General features: G+C 42.3%; 1 protein-coding gene across 1 annotated transcript in view; it reads left to right on the top strand.

Moving 5' to 3' along the window:
* The window catches only part of LOC145415661 (serine beta-lactamase-like protein LACTB, mitochondrial), a 235181-nt gene extending 234559 nt beyond the window's left edge, over nucleotides 1-622 (top strand). Inside the window, exon 8 of the mRNA XM_080284877.1 lies at nucleotides 135-622. Within this exon, the coding sequence (XP_080141003.1) occupies nucleotides 135-622 (488 nt within the window). The remainder of the gene's footprint in view (nucleotides 1-134) is intronic.
* Nucleotides 623-19301: the final 18679 nt, after the last annotated feature.

Genomic DNA, 19301 nt, shown 5'->3' with positions numbered 1-19301 from the left:
AATGTCCTCAAAGAGATCAAAGTCTCTTGCTTTGAATATTCCCATCCCATTTAATAACTGACTACTTTGATAGAGTTGTTCATAAATGGCATTGCACTGTAAACACAGTGACCTTACCACTTTACTCTACACAGATGGTAGTGGTTTGCCAGGCTACCTGAAGGCATCAACAGTCAAGGAGCTCTGGCAACAGGTGGAGGGAACAGAAAAGGATTGGCGTATGGATGGTGGTTATGGAATGGGGTGGGAGGTGTGTGATGATGGAGCCAAGAAGGGATTCTGCCGCAACCCGAAATATTATGCTGGACATGGTGGGGCAGCAGTGGGAGCAAGCAGCTTTCTCCTCATCTTGCCAAAAAAGGATAGTGCGGAATGTAGTGGCAGTAAAGAAATAAATGAGAAAATAGGAATAAAGGTGACTGAAGGGAAGAACGACACCAGGAATATTAGAAATGTAAGTTCAGGTAAAAGAAATGAAATTTATGAAGCTGAAAAGGGTCCTCAAGTGCCTGAAGGTGTGGTGGTAGCTCTGATCACCAACATGCAAGGAGTTGGGTTGAGACGCACAGCCTTGGAGATTGGGGAGCTCTTTGAGAAGGCCTATTTGTGCAGAGAGGAGTAAGAGCAATATAATTAAAACTTAATGGTGTCATTGTGTAAACCATTCCCCATTTTTTATAATGTTATGCATCTTGTGATGCTGCAAGATAATCAGTTTTTTGTGTTATTGCCAACTAGACTCTCTAATGAGGAATGCAGGTTGAATATCAGTTACGCCATGACACCCATATTAAAGTTATTTTATTTAAATGATGTAGATATAAAACATGACATGGTTCATCGCTGGTTGTACTCTCAGGGCTTTTAATCCTTCAGCACACACAATACAGTAGTTAGTGTCAAAGTTTTTATTAACCCTTTCACTGTGATGATTTTAATGTGCTTTTACTTTCATAAGACATTTTTATTAAGTTTACAAGCAATATTTCCAACTGGAGAATTTAAATATACAATTCCTTAATCTGTTTCTGCTTGGTTGCTCTCTTCTATCTATCTATTGCCAGACGCCTCAATCCCGTTTGGGGTGGCCACAAACAAATCGCCTCCAAGTCGCCCTGTCCCCCGCCATTTCACTGCCCTGCTCCCAACTCACACCCCCCTCTCTCATATACCTCTCCACCCCATCCCTCCATCTCATCCTCGGCCTCCCCCTCCCTCTTCCCCCCTCCACCTCACTCACATACACTCTCTTCGTCAGTCTTTCGCCCTCCATCCTCTCCACATGGCCAAACCACCTCAGTGTGTTCCTCATAACGCTTCCTATCACATCCACATCCACACCACAACGCTCCTTTATATCCTCATTCGTCAGCCTGTCTCTCCACGTGACTCCACAGGCTCCTCTTAAATAACTCATTTCCACTGCTCTCACTCTTGACTTGTGTCCTTCCAACAATGTCCAAGCTTCACTTCCGTACGTTAGAGTTGGTATCACAATACTGTCATGTAGTAACTTTTTCACTTCCATGCTCACTTCCCTGTTTCTTATCACTGCTTTCAAGGAACCAGCAACCTTTCTTCCCTGCTGTACCCTTTCAAGCACTTCACACTCCAAACCTCCATCCTTACTCATCACACTACCCAAATACTTAAACGTACTCACATTTTCCAATTGCTCACCATCTAACCTTGCTGTACATTCACTAACTTCACCTCTCTCAAAGACCATCACTTTACTCTTCCCTACATTCACCTTTAGGTTCCGTTTCTTACACACTCTCTCAAACTCATCCACCAAGCCTTGCAGCTCCCCTTCGTCTTCACTCAACAACACAGTATCATCTGCAAACAACAGTACAGGGAGTTTCCAAACACTATCCTCTCTCACCAGGGCCACTCCAACATCCACTACCCTACCTTGTACCTCTTTTATTACCCCATCCATGTACAGATTGAACAACCATGGAGACATGACACATCCTTGTTTCAAACCAACTTTCAAAGAGAAAAATTCACTTAGTTCACCATCCACACGCACTGCAGCCTTCGCACCATCGTACATACTCTTCACAGCATTCAACAACTTCCCATCTACTCCATATATTCTTAACACTTTCCACAATCCTTGTCTATCCACCCTGTCATATGCTTTCTCCAAATCCATGAAAGCCGCATACAACTTCTTTCCCTTCTCTAGAAACTTTTCCACTAAAGATCTAAGAATGAATATCTGATCTACACAACCTCTTCCCTTCCTAAAGCCTCCCTGTTCTTCTCCAACTAATTTCTCTGTTCTTTCTCTAACTCTGTCTATAAGTATCCTACCATACACTTTTCCTATTATACTAAGAAGACAAATGCCCCTATGATTACCACACACTTCTTTTTCCCCTTTTCCTTTGTACAAGGGAATAATTATACCTGACTTCCAATCCTCCGGGACTCTACCTTCCTCCCAGGCTAATCTGCACATCTTCCACATCCATTCTACTACTATCTCTCCCCCATGCTTCAGCATTTCACCACACACTCCATCAATTCCTGGGGCTTTCCCGATTTAACTTTCTTCATTGCTTCCACAACTTCTATCCTACTGATTTCTTCCTGTCTTCTCACCTCCCTCCTTCTCCCAGCCATTCCCCAGCCACTTATACTTGCATTACTTCCATCCTCTACGTTCAACAATTCCTTAAAGTGTTCTCTCCATCTGCTCACTTTTTCTCCCTTCTCCACTAGTAATCTACCATTTTTATCTTTCACTCCCCTGCTAACTTCACTTCCACCCTGTCTTACTCTTTTCACTTCTCTCCAGAACATTTTCTTACAGTCCCTCCACTTTACACTCAAATTCCTTCCAAATTCCTCATCCACTCTCTTCTTACTCTCTCTTACTAATCTTTTCACTTCTCTCTTCCTTTCCACATATAACTCTCTCTTCCGCCTCTCAACTTCTTCCACGCCCCTATTTCTCACCCATTCATTGTATGCTTTCTTCTTTTGTGCCACAGCCTGTTTCACCTCTTCAGTCCACCACGCTGTTCCTTGTACCCCCTCCGCCTTCTCTTCCTTCCACACACCACATCACATGCTGCACATATTTCTTCTGTAAATATCTTACACACACCTTCCACGTCTCCCATCTGCTCCAATTCATATTTGCCCAATCGTTCCTCCACTTCTCTCTTATACTCTGCCTTTTTCTCATCCTCTTGTAACCTTTCCACTCTCCTTGCAACTACTCCTTCCTCTCGTCTTTCCCTTCTTCTATTCCTCCATCTCACTTGCATCCTAATTCTGGCCACCACCAAGTAGTGGTCAGAAAGTCCACTCCCCCAACCTCTATACACTCTTGCATCCTTTACACATCTTCGCATCCTTTCATCCACACACACATAATCAATCATTGCCTTCCTTTCATTCAGTTCACCACCCACCCTTCTCATCACTCGCCATGTATACCTGTGGATCATTTTATGCCTGAAGAGGGTATTGGCTATCACCAACCCCCTCCCAGCACAAATGTCCACTAACGCACTCCCATTCTCATCTATCTCGGCAGGCACACCCCACTCACCAACTATTCCATCCACCTTCACATTCCCAACTTTACCATTCATATCACCAATCAAAAACACTCTCTCATTCCTTCCAAACTTTTCCATGCACATTTCCACATTTGTCCAGAACTCTTCTCTCACTCTTCTAGCACGATCTTGCGTTGGCGCATACACACACACAATCGCCCACATTTGTATTCCAACTTTCAACTTTACCCACACAATCCTTGACCCAACTGATCCATACTGTCTTATGCTCTTCTTCCATCTTTTACTCACAACTATACACACTCCTTCCTTTGCCCTCTCATTCTCATCTACTCCTGCACATATACCCCATCCATACTCCCATTCTCTCACACTTTCTCCTCTCCATTTTGTTTCAGTTATTCCACATACATCCACTTTCGCACCCTCAAGCACCTGGACAATCTCTCTCTCTTTCACCTCATCATTCGCTCCTCTTACATTCCATGTACTCATTACCAAGTCCTTTGTCCGGTCCTGGGTCGTCATCGTTTGGTCAGTCCTTGTCCGAGGCTTCTTGTTTGTTTTTTTAGTTAGTTGTTTTCCGGGGAGGGGCACTAACCCTCCGCCAACCCTTTTAGTCGCCTTTTACGACAAGCAGGGATACTGGGGGAGTATTCTTAATATAAATAAAATGAACAAAAGCCTATTTGATCTCTTATGAAAAGAGAAGAGTATTAATCTTTTGAAAGATGGCAGTTGATTGGTTGTCTGAGTTCATTCATTAATAATAATATATTGTAAATAATTTTTATTATAAGGGTTACAATAACTGTTTCTGTAGTAAGATTCTACCTCTCTATAGCCAGGTGACTTAATTCCGAAAAGGGTGGTCATAAAGAAATCACCTCCATGTGGCTAATGTCCCCTGCTATTTTGCTGCCCTCCCCTCAATTTATATCCCCCTCTCTCACATATTACTCCATCCCTTCATTTCATCTTTGGTCTTCTCCTCCCTCCCCCCCTCCAACTCACTCTTATACACTCTCCTATACTCGATTTTTTTTCAAGCTGATTATGTGGCACCTGCGCACTCCTGCCGTGTGATTGGTTGGAGTGAATGTGTCTGAATTCGTTGGTTAACCATAATAACATTTTAATAATGGCTTCATTTTCGTACCTGAAGTATTATATTTACAAAAAACAGTTGTGCCTTATATTCCAATTCTCATAAATGCTGTTTTGCATTGTCATTGTACTATACAGACAAGAAACGAGTACAGTATGATACTTCAGGTATGAAACTGAAGCAGTTATTAAAATGTTTCTTATGGTTACCTGGCAAATTTGGACACATTCACACCAACCAATCAGGCGACAGGGGTGTGCAGGTACCACATTCACGAAAGTGGATCATCAGCCAGAATAACATTGAGTATAGTTAGTCTATCTATCTATTGCCAGACACCATAATCCTGTAAGGGGTGGCCATTTGACTTTGAGTTATTTGTTTTACGGGGAGGGGCACTAACCCTCCACCAACCAACTTATTGACATGTAGGGAGCATGTATGGTTTGGTTATATGGTTACCACCCAGCATTGTAAATGGTTTCTTTGCTTACAGGAAACCTTTTGGCTTGTCCCTCAATGTATAGCCACCTGTAAAGGACAGAAAAGCAATAAGAAGTGAGAGGAAAGATGGGAGAAATAGGAAGAGAGGAGGGCAGGCACAGAAAAAGAAAGATAAAGGCTAAGGAAGAAGTAGGCAGCACTCAATACTATATATATATATATATATATATACTGTATATATATATATATAGCCTCTGTGGTACAGTGAGTATTTCGCACGCTAGTGAACGCGGGTTCGCCTCCCGCCAGAGTTGTAAAACCTTTGGGCTGCGTTCACCGAGCCACTGACCACTTTGGTGGACATAGGGGAGGGCGGTGATGGTTCGGATATTTAAAAAAATATATATATATATTCATAAAAATTCAGGTTTAAGCAGGAGAGTAATCTTTTTTGTAAAAATGTTGCCACATCATTTGGCTCTTTAGTCTGATAATGTGAAATTCTTAGCTCTTTTCAGCTTTAAGCTATAATTAATGAAACACAAGTGACTATAGTCTCACCAATCTAAAACCAAGGTTTGGGTGGGGTCTGGCGCTGGGTGCAGCCATGCCATACTTCCTAAACGAGCGATGAGTAGATTCTGTTGCATATGTAATAGGTATCACAGATAGGTACACACATACTAATACAATATAAACGTAAGTATTCTAGCACATCAAAGGAAGGTAAACTTGTAATGCATATGGCTCTTGTACATCAATAAAGAAACGTGGCATACATATTTTACAGTGTTGCTGAAAAAAATGTAGTTACTTTTACCGACTTTCACGGTAGTTCTAAGTTGGGTAAGAAATGTAACAATTAAGTTTATAATTAATTTGAAGGAATCAGTAGAACATACGCTATTTTCTTAATAGAAATAAATAAGTTAAAACACTCACGAGCGGCAACATCCAGGCCCATACTAGGAATCATAAATTATATGAGAGAGAATGCGATTTTTAAATTCATTATTTTGGCTATATTTATAACTTAAATTAGTTTGTCTTTACACACACACACACACACATACACAAACACACACACACACACACACACACACACACACAGAAGTGGGTGAAGTCATGTCAGGCCAGGTGGCGAGATGTGAGCGGCGAGCTCTAACGGTGTCAGGTCAGCCACTAGCCAATCAGAGTATAGGAAACAAGGCAACGCTGTACGCCGGGAAATCCCCGGCTGGACTCCACCTAAACCTTGGTTTTAGATTGGTGAGATTATAAATCGTCCGAACCATCCCTACCAGTGGTGATGGTTCGGTTAGAAGGGTGGGATGGTTCGGCCTTAGGTATTACTCAGCACATTATTTAAATTATGTGAGTTGGATTGGATAAAACCAAATATTTATTAATTCAGACATTTCATTTTCCTAAAGTACAATATTAAACGTCAGAATCTAAATGAACCACTTGATATTTGTTAAAAAAAAAAAAAAAAAAAAAACTAATACTTTATAACAAATAACCTTCACCAGATTTATTAATAGCTGACTTGACCTCTTACTTTCTGCTTTAAAATTATGCATAATTAGCCCCCCCCATCTCTCTCTCTCTCTCTCTGGAATATTGACTTCATTTTTCACTTTGTAGGCCTTATTGCAAACTAACTAAACACTTTTAACGCATATTGCAGACTGCAAAACTGAAGTAGAAGTTGTAATACCTCTTCCATCTTTTTATACTTTGAGAAATAGGTTAAACAAAACTATAAATATTTATTCCCTGATAAGTATGAAGAATGGTGTTCACTATGTGTTCAAATATAAATGATCAAAAGTAGCGTTATCATTGATAAGGTCATGACTTGGTAGTAGTGGAGGGTTAGTTCAGACTGTCCAAACCATCCTCCTCCTCAACTGTCTAAATCATCCCGAATCTATGTAATTAATTGACGGGTACTTTCAAGTTTCAAATGAGAGAGTTTAACATTCGTTTTTCATAGCAATATGTTCTACATGCAACACAGATTCACCCTGTTAATGCACAGTTCGATGCCTGATATATTCATAAAGGGAGAGCTTATGATATACACCCAAATTATTACACAAGAGATGCAAAAAAAAAAAAAAAAAAAATCTGACTTGGATCAAAAAGTGAGGGGTTTGTAGCTTGGAGGTTCCGTGTGGTCGAAGTAAACAAACTCTCCCACTTTCAAGCAAGATCACACGGCCCTAGGTCCCATACATTTCTCAGGGAATGCACTGTCCAAACCATCCCACTGTCCGAACCATCACCGCCCTCCCCTAAGGGGTGCTGTGTTTGAACCAGTGTCGCATAATAGTACGTTTGCACCCAGTCGGCTTAAGGTGGGCCGATTACACTTGGTTCACAGACTACACACACCATCCAAAGCCACTCCAACAGCACAATTACACTAACAAGTACTTATCCTACATATAATCTCTACCAGACAGCCTAAGATAGAGATACATTGGCTGTATCATCCCTGCTTCGGTAGGGATAGGCCGGGCCTGCAGTGGACCTCAATGGCTGATGATGATGATGGTGATATATTGAGGTGTCTAGAGCACAAGGGGCGAACTCACGAAAATAAAGTTTCGAGATAATCGCGTTTAAAGATTAGATGTGATATTACAGTTATGAGTGGGCTTCGCCTAGCATATCATACATAAAAAAAAATTCAACAAAGTGTTCTGATCATATTTCTATAAATAAAAGTTTATGACATGACATTTGTTATTAATTTTTCATCCTAAGGGTATGTTGCGGAGGCATGACAACACAACGTTCTCGTTTTTATTTTGCCATGAGCAGGACCTCTCTTCCCCTCTGTTCCTGTCCACACAAACATACAGGCCTTGTTCCTTTTAACATCGTGTATGCCAAAATTATAATTCCAGAGCTTTCTTTTATAATACTGGAGGCCTGTACTGAGCTTGGGAGTGGGCAAAGCCTGCTGCAGGTCAAAACAAATCACTGTCTTCTCTCCTGGAGCTCATTGCAAATGCAATCACCACGAAAAACAGTAAAAAAAAGTGTGGATAAACACATGCGTGTCTGTACGTAAACACACGTTCACAGATCACAGTCAAAGTATATAAAGTCGTCTCATGCGCAGGAAGATGACGTCAGATGGCCTTCCATAGAAAATGAAAAGTAATGGGATAACTCAAGTGTGACAAGTATACCTTGTTCACTCAGCTCCACTGGCTAGATCCAAGAATCGTTTGAATTACGGCTGCTCATTGGTTTATGCAACACTGAGGAGCCTGGTAAAACTACAGCTCTTCTTATTTTAACGCATATATTTGTAATCTACTCGCAATATAAGCAGCCAGTTTAAATATGGAATAATTTCCAAAGCTAAAGAAGTCAATGTTAGCTTTAAAAGTTTACCATTATCAAAGAAAATTAAAGTTGATTATAGAGTTTAATAAAACGGTGACATGATGTAAAATATGCAGACATGTATATCACAACATGCGGACGTACGAGTACACAGTGGTTGGATAACATGCTTAACCCGCGGCGTCCCGTAGACGTACTTCCACGTCCTCACGTTTTGTCACTGCCAATCCCGTTGACGTACTTCAACGTCCTGCAATTGCAAGGTTCATAATTTCCACAATTTTCGAAATTCACGCGAGATTTTCGATTCGCCCACGTACCCAAGCCTCCCCTACCTGCCGCCAGGCGGGCAGCATCCCAGACCCCGCATGACCCGCGCTCGCCCTTGTCTCGGTCACTCACCTGTTAGCAGTGACCCAGGTCAGACATGGCATGGAAAGGTCTCTCAGACGACGAAATTGCATCGGCCCTGGAAGCCTTCACTGGAGATAGTGATTCTCCACTTGATGATGATGTGGTGGATCGCGATTACGTCCAGCCAGAGGAAGAAATAACAAGCAGTGATGAAGAGGTCCCTTCGCCCCGGAAAAAGCGGTATGTGACATACCGTAAGGCAAGGGAAGGCCAGCCTGCACCCCAACCACGTGCACGGCTCTCTCTCCATCCCGAATCTGATGAGGACGAGGATGAGGACGATGATGATGACGGCGGCTTAGGACGTGATATCGCCTCGTGGTTGGGTAAGGAGAAAATATCACCCCGAGGATCAGAAGGTGGGGCGAGAAGACAAATAAGGTATGGTGCAAGTCTTTTGTCTGGGGAAGTGGAAAGTGGTGTGGTGGGAGTGCTGGGTGAAAGGGAAAGTGGTGTGGCAGGAGCGCGGGGTGAAAGGGAAAGTGGTGTGGCAGAAGTGCGGGGTGAAAGGGAAAGTGGTGTGAGGGAGGCAGCACAAGCACGTGGTGCATGTAGGCCTAGGGGAGAGGAGGTGGAGCCACTCCCCAGCACGTCTTTCGCCCCACAATATTCCCAAACTTCTTCCCCACAGCCCCAGGATGTGGGGAAAGGAAGGAAAGGGAAGGGAAAGGGCAAAGGAAAGGGGAGAGGGAAGAGAAGTGCGAGTGATGAAAGGCGCCGCTCTCCACCTCCCCAACCTCCCCCACCACCCTCACCTCCCCACCCTGACGAAGGTGACGATGGGGACGTGGCTGGAGACGGTGGTGTCTCGTGGAACTGGGAAGATGGGAGTAATTTTACTCCCATCATTCACCCTTTCACTGAGGAGTGGCGGTCTGGTTGCACGGCTCCAGGTGTGCATGCGGGTTCCTCTAGGGTGGATTTTTTCCACTTGTTCTTTGGGGAGGCTTTTGTGGGGCGCATAGTGGAACAGACCAACATATTTTCACGAACACAGCGCCGTGAAAGTGAACGTTTGGGAACCACGAGCAGGCATTCCCAACAATATGACTATCCCGTGACAATTTCAGAGATGTTCTTATTTTTTGCCCTGGTTCTCTTGATGGGTGTAGTACGAAAAAACCAAATTCCTGCCTACTGGACAACTGACCCAATGATCCTCACACCTTTCTTTGGAAAGGTGATGAGTCGCAATAGATTTCAGCATATTCTTGGCCGCCTCCACTTTTTTGATGCAGAAGATCCAGCTAATGCAAATAACACTGATAAAATGAGGAGAATTAGGCTGGTATTTGATCATTTATGGGAAATGTTCCGCTCCTCATTTTATCCTTACAGAGACCTCGTCATAGACGAGAGTCTTGTGTTGTGGAGAGGCAATATTTCCTTTCGCCAGTATATACCCAGCAAGAGACACCGTTTCAAGTTCAAGATCTTTGTTATGTGTGACTGTAAGACTGGTTATGTGCAAGACATAGTCTTGTACACGGGCGCACAGACAGATATAACAGAAGATCGTAGTATAGGACTCTCAGGGGCCGTGGTGAAGACAATGATAGAGTAGTACCTTCATTGTGGTCATGTGTTGTACCTGGACAACTGGTACACTAGCCCTCTTCTCGCTAGGTTCCTCCACCAACACGACACCGGAGTCTGTGGTACAATCAAGAGAAACCGTCGCCATATGGTCAAGATAGGGAGGAAACTTGACAAGAACGAGGTGGTTTTCTTCCAGGCCAATAACATCCTTGCCACCCTGTGGAACCACAACAGGGAAGTTTGCCTCCTATCAACTGTACACAGCCCCCTGATGCACCGCACAGACTCCGTGGATCACCATAGCGAGAGGAGGCGCAACGTCTGGAAACCAGAGTCTGTACTGGACTATAATCTGAACATGAGGCAAGTGGATCAGTCAGACTCGATGATTTCCAGTGTTGACTGTGCCAGGACCACAATGAAGTGGTACAAAAAGCTCTTTTTCCACTTGCTCGACATCACGGTCCTGAACGCACACAACCTGCACGCCATGACAACCGGAGTATCATATACCTTTGAGGGGTTTGTGAGGGAGCTGGCACGTGAAATAATCGCCAGGCATGCCCAGGACAGACCCACACACCGCACCCGCACCCCCATGGCTGCCCAGACTCCCCTACGCCTCGCAGGACGCCACTATCCTAGCACAATCCCTTCCGACCCAAACCGTCGTAAACCCCAGCGCCGCTGCCATGTATGCAAGCACTCGACAGTCACACCAGCCACTCAGAGAAAAGACACAAGGTACGAGTGTGTCGAGTGCAATGTTGCGTTGTGCCTTCAGCCATGTTTCAAAGAGTACCATAACTTCCTACACTACTGAAACTGTGTGGGATGGCGATATGACGCTCAGTATAATGGTAAGGCCAGTCAGTATGTGCTAAGTCTTATATAAAGTTGAAACGGGTGTAATGTTTTCAGGAAAGTAATGTATAAGTTGAGAAATAGTGTAAGTTGAAAGAAGTGATATCAAAACTACACCCACTGTGTAAATCTGCGAAAATATGACGCTCAGTATAACACTCTGGTCAGTAAATATGTGATAGCAAGAATATAAAGTGGAAACGGGTGTAATGTTAGCATGAATGTAACGTATAAGTTGAAAAATAGTGTAAGTTGTAACAATTGATGTCACGAGTACACCCACTGTGTAAATCTGCGAAAATATTACGCTCAGTAGAACATTCTGGTCAGTAAGTATGTGATAGGAATGATATAAAGTGGAAAAGGGTGTAATGTTAGTAGGAAAGTAATTTATAAGTTGAATACTAGTGTAAGATGAAACAAATGATATCGCGATAACACTCACTGTGTAAATACGCGATAATATGACGCTCAGTAGAATCGTAAGGTCTGAAATTATGTGATATCAATTATATCAAGTGTAAACATGTGCAATGTTAGTGGAGAATTATTATATAAGTACAAAAATAGGTTGTAAGTTGAAATAGTAGTCATAGCGACTTCACCTTCTGTGTTATGCGCTATTATTACGCTAAATATTTACGTAAGGCCTGAAACTATCTCAAAACAGTTCTCAAAAGTGGAAAAGTGTATAATGTTATTAAGAAAGTATTATGTAAGTAGAAAAAACACAATACGAGTTGAAACAACAGTCACAGCGAGTTCACTCACTACGTAAATAAGCGCTAACATTACGCTAAATGTTATCGAAAGGCCTGTGAATACGTAAAAACAGTTCAATAAAATGTAAAATGGTATAATGTTATTGGAGATGTATTATGTAAGTAGAAAAAATGATATGTATCATGATTCAGGAATGTTAGCGATTCATCGTGACCAGTCTGCCCGATTTTGCTCGGTTCGCACGATGGTACAATGCTTATTTCAGCTCTATTTTTGTATAAAATTCAATTTACTCTTGTATCACATGTTTTTATGTTTGTAATAAATACATATCTACTTACTTTCATTGGTTTCCCAGACTTATAATACCACAGAAAACGTGAGAGGCTCAGACCACCTACAGAGAACACGGTACCAGGTGTGACGAAGGTATACCTGTTTAGGCCACTTATGGACCCCAGTGAACAATTTCTTGGTGATTGACCATTGTTTCTGACCAAAAGCGAAACTTTTAGCAAAAAAAATTTGGGTCCAAAAATGGTCGGGATTGGGGGGTACCAGTGGTGAAAAAGTGGTCGGGACGGGGCGGGTTAAAATGTCACTCATTGTCTTATAAAACTTTATAATCTTTAATAAAGGTAAACTCTTGAATCTAATTTTGATCTCTTTAGCTTCGGAAATAATTCCACATTTAAACTGGCATGTTTTCAGATGCCGCACGTCTGAAATTCCCTCACGAGTGAGTAGAGACTGGGGGTAAACACATCTTAACCCCACCACTGCTCCGAGCCAACTGACGGCTGCCTTTTTTTTTTTTTTTTTTTTTTTTTTTTCCGGCCTATCAACCATTGGGGCCGAAGCCCCTGGTTATTAAGGCCATTTATATATATATATGTATATACATTTAAACATATATACATATATATACAAACATATATATATACACACACACACACACACACACACACACACACACACACACACACACACACGCTTCTATGCATACATACAGACACACTTTCATGCACCCGAACATATATATATATATATATATATATATATATAGATAGATAGATATAGATATATATATATATATATAATAATTTTAATCTTATTTAATTTTTTTTATTTTTATTTTTTTGATTTTTTCTTGGTTTTATATTTTTTATACCTTATATTATAAAGACAAACTAATCTAAAGACCCTAAAATTAATCACCTAACAGACAAATCGCTAACCTATACTAAATCCTACAGAGACAAATAGCTAGACCTACACTAATGGTAAAAATACCTCGACTAACAGAACACCATCAACTACAGATATGTAATGCCTTTCTACATTACATACCTGCACTCATCACCTGGTAACTGTCAGTCGAGGCACAACCTAATATAGGGGACATCAATATATGAAAGGGAACCAGACGAGTCAGGAACATTTCCATATACGTCAGCTGTCGTCCCTAATTAGAATAACTTAAGCAAGATAATATAATGTATTTACATAATTTGTACAGAAAGTGAAGAACCTCGCCCAGCAGACCACCATCGACTGCAAGTGCCCAATACCTTCCTATATTGCACACTTGCACTCATCAGCTGGTGACTGTCAGGAGAGGAACTTGGCTTAATGTAGGGGACATCAATATTAGAAATAGATCGATGGGAGGAGGAACTATTTAAAATATGTCAACTGTCAACCCTAATTAATATTACAATATATACATATTTACTCTTCATAAAAACCATAACCACACAGTAAAAAAGTCACATCACTCTGATCAGTCCGGTCTCTCTCAAGAAAGCCATCAATTTATCAGTCATAAGAATGTCCCCATCACCCAGGATGGTGGAAAGGGTGAAGGGGACGTCTACTGCGCCGCAGTAATTTATAAGCGAAGCACGTTCACGAATAAATCGCCGACAGCGCAGGATGATATGACTGATAGATAACACCGCATTACAGATGTCACAGGGCGGTGGGAAGCGTCTTTCCATATATGGTTTTATGTGGGTTAAAATGGTGGCATTAAGCCGTAACCGTGCCAACATTTTTTCTTCTAGGCGACTGGGTCGGTTGGCAGTGTCCCAGTCACCCAGGTACGGCTTACAAGTTGGAATATTTAGTCTGGTCCACTGACCTTGCCACAGAAGATTTATTGATTTCTTTCCGAGAGAGAGACTCGACCGTAGATCACGAGGAACGTCCCAAGTCTCCTCGAGTTCTACAGCCGACTTTGCAAGTAAGTCAGCCTGCTCATTGCCGCAGATACGACAATGACCAGGCACCCAGATCAGCGTGAATGACTTGTTGCATGAATGCAACTTATTAACGATGCGGCCCTGGAGCGTTATCAGATTCCCAAGCCCAATCAAAATTATCGCACACATTGAACAAAAGCCTTTCCCTCACAATTTATCCTGTCTGGCCGCATTACTACTGCATATACGCACATGAATAATGCATATTGGCTACTTAAGGGTAACTTTACTTAATATATAAATCGTATAGGCTAATGACCTACAATGAGCCTGCAACTTAAGGCAGAGGATAACCCATCTTGAGTAACTATAGTTGCACACTGGTTTTAAGCACTGATTTTATGCAAATTACCTTTCACATATATGAAATAAATAAATAATAGCATATATTGGGCCTGCCGAAACACTCGAAAGCATATCCACACAAAGAAAAAAAAAAAAAAACGTGGACTAGAGAACAAGTCATTATCTCCGAAAGGAAAACAAACTTCAGAAAATGACGAGTGAAGGTGAGTGCACAGTGAGATAATGAAGACCAGAAGTCACTGAAAGCTAACATTATAAGCCCCCACTTGAATCAGCCATGATAAAACAGCCCTTACAGTCATGACTCATGGAGTTCAGTGCTCCTACCAGCCGCAGGCCAACGGGAACTGAACAGGGGTAGACCTATGACACACGCAGAGAACGATACACAAAGACAGGAACTCGACACTTCAGTTTGTACTACGCGGTAGGTTCGCTACCCTGGCAGGGATCTCATATCATATGTTTATGAAATGTTAGACAAGTATATAAGTCTTTTAATGAAAATCCTCCAAAGTATTAATTATGGAAACAATATCGCATTATTTGAATGAAATATTGCACAAATACATAAATTATCGCATTATCGTATACATGGTACGTACATAGTGCCAAATTATCGTAAATGGACAATAATTATCGTACGTCTGGCAACGCTGTGCGGGACCCCGTGATCTCATGCGCGGACTGCACCAAAAAATTGAACCAAGCGTGAGATGACTGTATATTACTTGTTCACAGATGACTGAGGCACAGCCGCGCTTTGATTGGCCAAGAGTGAGGCGGGACTCCCAGCCCGGGCGCTCATTGGCTGCCTACCTCGCCCCTTGTCTTCTTTCCTGTACACTTACCCACAAAAGTCCTGTATTTTTTTCGAACCCCGTAAATGTGCAAACAGGTTTGTCGAAGCTGCAGGGAGACTCACGCGTATCTGGGAACAGTGTCAGTGGGGATTGGGGGTACTGGGGATGGAGGGGGTGGTGCGGTAGTGGGCGAGTTGTAAGCTGCAGTCATGTTATTGTGTAGCATTTCCTGCTCTTGGCTTTGTTCTGTACAAACAATGGAGGTGGAAAAGGATAATGAAATTTATTATATATTACTACATGCTAAAACAGACATACAGCTTCTAAAATCGAGTTAAGCTGCGACAGGGAGGTTCCTCCTGCCCCTCCCGTCCACCATAATACTACCTTGGTTCTCACCACCTGACTCCATTTCCTTGGGCAGCTGTATAGCACAGAGTCGACAAAACATTACGACATAATAACAAAACAAAGAAAACATTGCCTTGTTGGTTCACATGGCTTTAATATGAGACGATGTAGCAGAACTTTTTTTTGTGGCGACATCTGAAACCTTTACAGTAGTTAAGTGTCAAACCACCTATTAACCAGAGACAATGTAAATTGGTGGTGGTGGGGAGTCTAAACTCTGGTACAGATTCAGTATATTTTTGTTATATAAGGAGAATGAAATGTGGTAGGTGGGGGCACTCACCATCCACTCACTCGATGTAGTGCTGCTCTCGGGTGTCTGCTCTTTCCTCTCCTCCATCGTTCTTTCCGTCCATCCTCTTGTCATTCTTTCCTTCAGTCATTCCTAGTCCTTCTGCCTACTGGTGACTTTACAGTCTCTCTTATGCCTTTCTTTCCTTCATTCTTTCCTTTTTCTTCTGCCTGTGGATGACTACACAGAGTGACAAGCCAAATGGTTTCCTGTACACCGGGAAACCATTTACTACGCTGGGTGGTAACCATATAACCATATTTTGGCGCCTGGTGGTTTAGTGTTTAATTATTGCGCTCCAATCGGATTAAGCCTGTGAAGGTTTATATCCAAGGGGTGGTTGGGGTTTATTGCTCATGTAATGTCACTCAGGGATGAGTGAGGCTGGTCACTCTCATCTTAAATGTCAGGACCAGCTGCCTAGCCCCGGGCTCCTACGCTTCTCATGGGGAAACATTGGATTGGATGATGGATGGATGGAAAATGAAGACCAAGGATGGTATATATGGGACAGTCAAATCATTATAATTATATCTATCTATCTATCTATCTATATCTATATCTATCTATCTATCTATATATATCTATCTATCTATCTATCTATATCTATCTATCTATCTATCTATCTATATATAGCACGGTTATGTCTGCCATATGTAAAATCCTTGGTCTTCATTCTCCTTATATAGCAAAAATATACTGAATCTGTACCAGAGTTTAGACTCCCCACCACCACCAATTTACATTGTCTCTGGTTAATAGGTGGTTTGACACTTAACTACTGTAAAGGTTTCAGATGTCGCCACAAAAAAAAGTTCTGCTACATCGTCTCATATTAAAGCCATGTGAACCAGCAAGGCAATGTTTTCTTTGTTTTGTTATTATGTCGTAATGTTTTGTCGACTCTGTGCTATACAGCTGCCCAAGGAAATGGAGTCAGGTGGTGAGAACCAAGGTAGTATTATGGTGGACGGGAGGGGCAGGAGGAACCTCCCTGTCGCAGCTCAACTCGATTTTAGAAGCTGCATGTCTGTTTTAGCATGTAGTAATATATAATAAATTTCATTATCCTTTTCCATCTCCATTGTTTGTACAGAACAAAGCCAAGAGCAGGAAAGGCTACACAATAACATGACTGCAGCATACAACTCGCCCACTACCGCACCACCCCCTCCATCCCCAGTACCCCCAGTCCCCACTGACCCTGTTCCCAGATACGCGTGAGTATCCCTGCAGCTTCGACAAACCTACTCGCACATTTACGGGGTTCGAAAAAAAGACAGGACTTTTGTGGGTGAGTGTACATGAGTGCGTGAGCCTGGGAAAAAATATAAAGCCACACTCAGCCTTCCGTATACGGTCTTCAGGGTCACATTTCCTGTACTATAACATGCGAAACCATTAGTTGAGAGTTCAGTTAATGTGCTCATAGTGATAACTCAATTTCGGTAAATGTGGTGTCTTCGCCCTTTGTGCTCTAGACGCCTCATATATATATATATATATATATATATATATATATATATATATATATATATATATATATATATATATATACACACACACACCTAGGCTGCTTTCCCGAAGGAAAGGGAGGTAGCCACGACAGGACGACGCACTACCCATTTACTCATCCATTCAAACACATTCATTCGCATCTTAGCCCCAAAGTGGAGAACGGACAGATCCTCACCACACCACACCACAAGAGGGTCAACTGCGCAGTGCAATCAGTGGCATCCGCAGCAGGGCCTGATCCCCCCCAGGGCTACGTCATCATTTATTCATTCACAATTTCTCTCCATTTATTTCTATCACACACAGCCACTCTTCTTTGCTCAACAGACATCCCTCTTGCATCCAACGCTCTCTTCACACTGTCCATCCATCCTATTCGTGATCTCCCTCTCAGCCTTACACCTCTCACATCAGACCTAGTTATCTTTTTCACCAATCGCTCATCATCCATTCACTCCATATGCCCAAACCATCGCAACACCCTCTGCTCAACTCTACCAGCCATCTCCCGAACAACTCCAGTTCTCCTCACTTCATCATTTCTCACTCGATCCATACGCGTCACTCCACACATACTCCTCAGACACCTCATCTCCATTACATTCAAACTTTTCCTCTCTGCTACACCCATATTCCATGTTTACTCCTCAGACACCTCATCTCCATTACATTCAAACTTTTCCTCTCTGCTACACCCATATTCCATGTTTCAGTCCCATATAATGCAAGTGGTACCACAACAACCTCATACAGCCTTCTCTTTACATCCATTCTAAGCAAACGACACCTAAACATTTTTTTTCATTCCTCCCAGCACCTTTCTTACTTCATTCATTCTAAACTTCACTTCTGCTTCTATTCTTCCATCCACAGCAACATGTGACCCTAAATACATAAAACACTGTACCTCCTCAAGCAACTCACCATTCAAAACTATATTCGTCCCCCTATCATCTACCGACCTCGTACACTTCATCACTTTACTCTTATTTTCATTTACTTTCAGTTTCCTCCTTTCACACACCCTTCCAAACTCCTATACCAACTGTCTCAATCTCTCCTCTGAATCAGAAACCAGTGCAGTATCATCTGCAAACAACAGCTGCTTCAGAGTCCACTCTCTACCACCAACATTCACCAGACTCAGACCTCCACCTAAAACTCTTGCATTCACCTCCCTTACAACACCACCCATATAAATATTAAACAACCAAGGCGACATCACACATCCCTGCCGCGACCCCACTCTCACAGGAAACCACTCACAGTATTTCCCACTCTTACGCTTTACTATTTACATAAAAATTTTTCACCCCTTTTAGTAACCTACCATCAAGTCCACACAATCTTAAAACAGTCCTCAAAGCCTCCCTATCAATTCTATCGTACGCTTTCTCTTAATCCATGAATGACCAAAACACATCCTTGCCTTTCGCTGAACACTTTTCACACACTTGTCTCACAGCAAACACCTGATCCACGCATCCCATCCCTCTCCTAAAACCGCACTGCTCATCACCAATCACTCCCTCTGTGCCCTCTCTAACTCTCTTAATTAACACTCTGTACCATACACCTTACCTACAACACTCAATAGACTTATACCCCTAAAGCTAGTACATTCATACTTATCACCCTTGCCTTTATACAATGGGACCACACAAGCACTTGCCCAGTCAATTGGCACCATACCTTTCACAAAGC

The sequence above is a fragment of the Coenobita brevimanus genome, chromosome 103 (genome assembly GCF_032717465.1).
Source record: "Coenobita brevimanus isolate Jiangsu-jjx chromosome 103, ASM3271746v2, whole genome shotgun sequence".
Lineage (NCBI taxonomy): Eukaryota > Metazoa > Arthropoda > Malacostraca > Decapoda > Coenobitidae > Coenobita > Coenobita brevimanus.
This window is presented reverse-complemented; position numbering and strand designations above follow the sequence as displayed.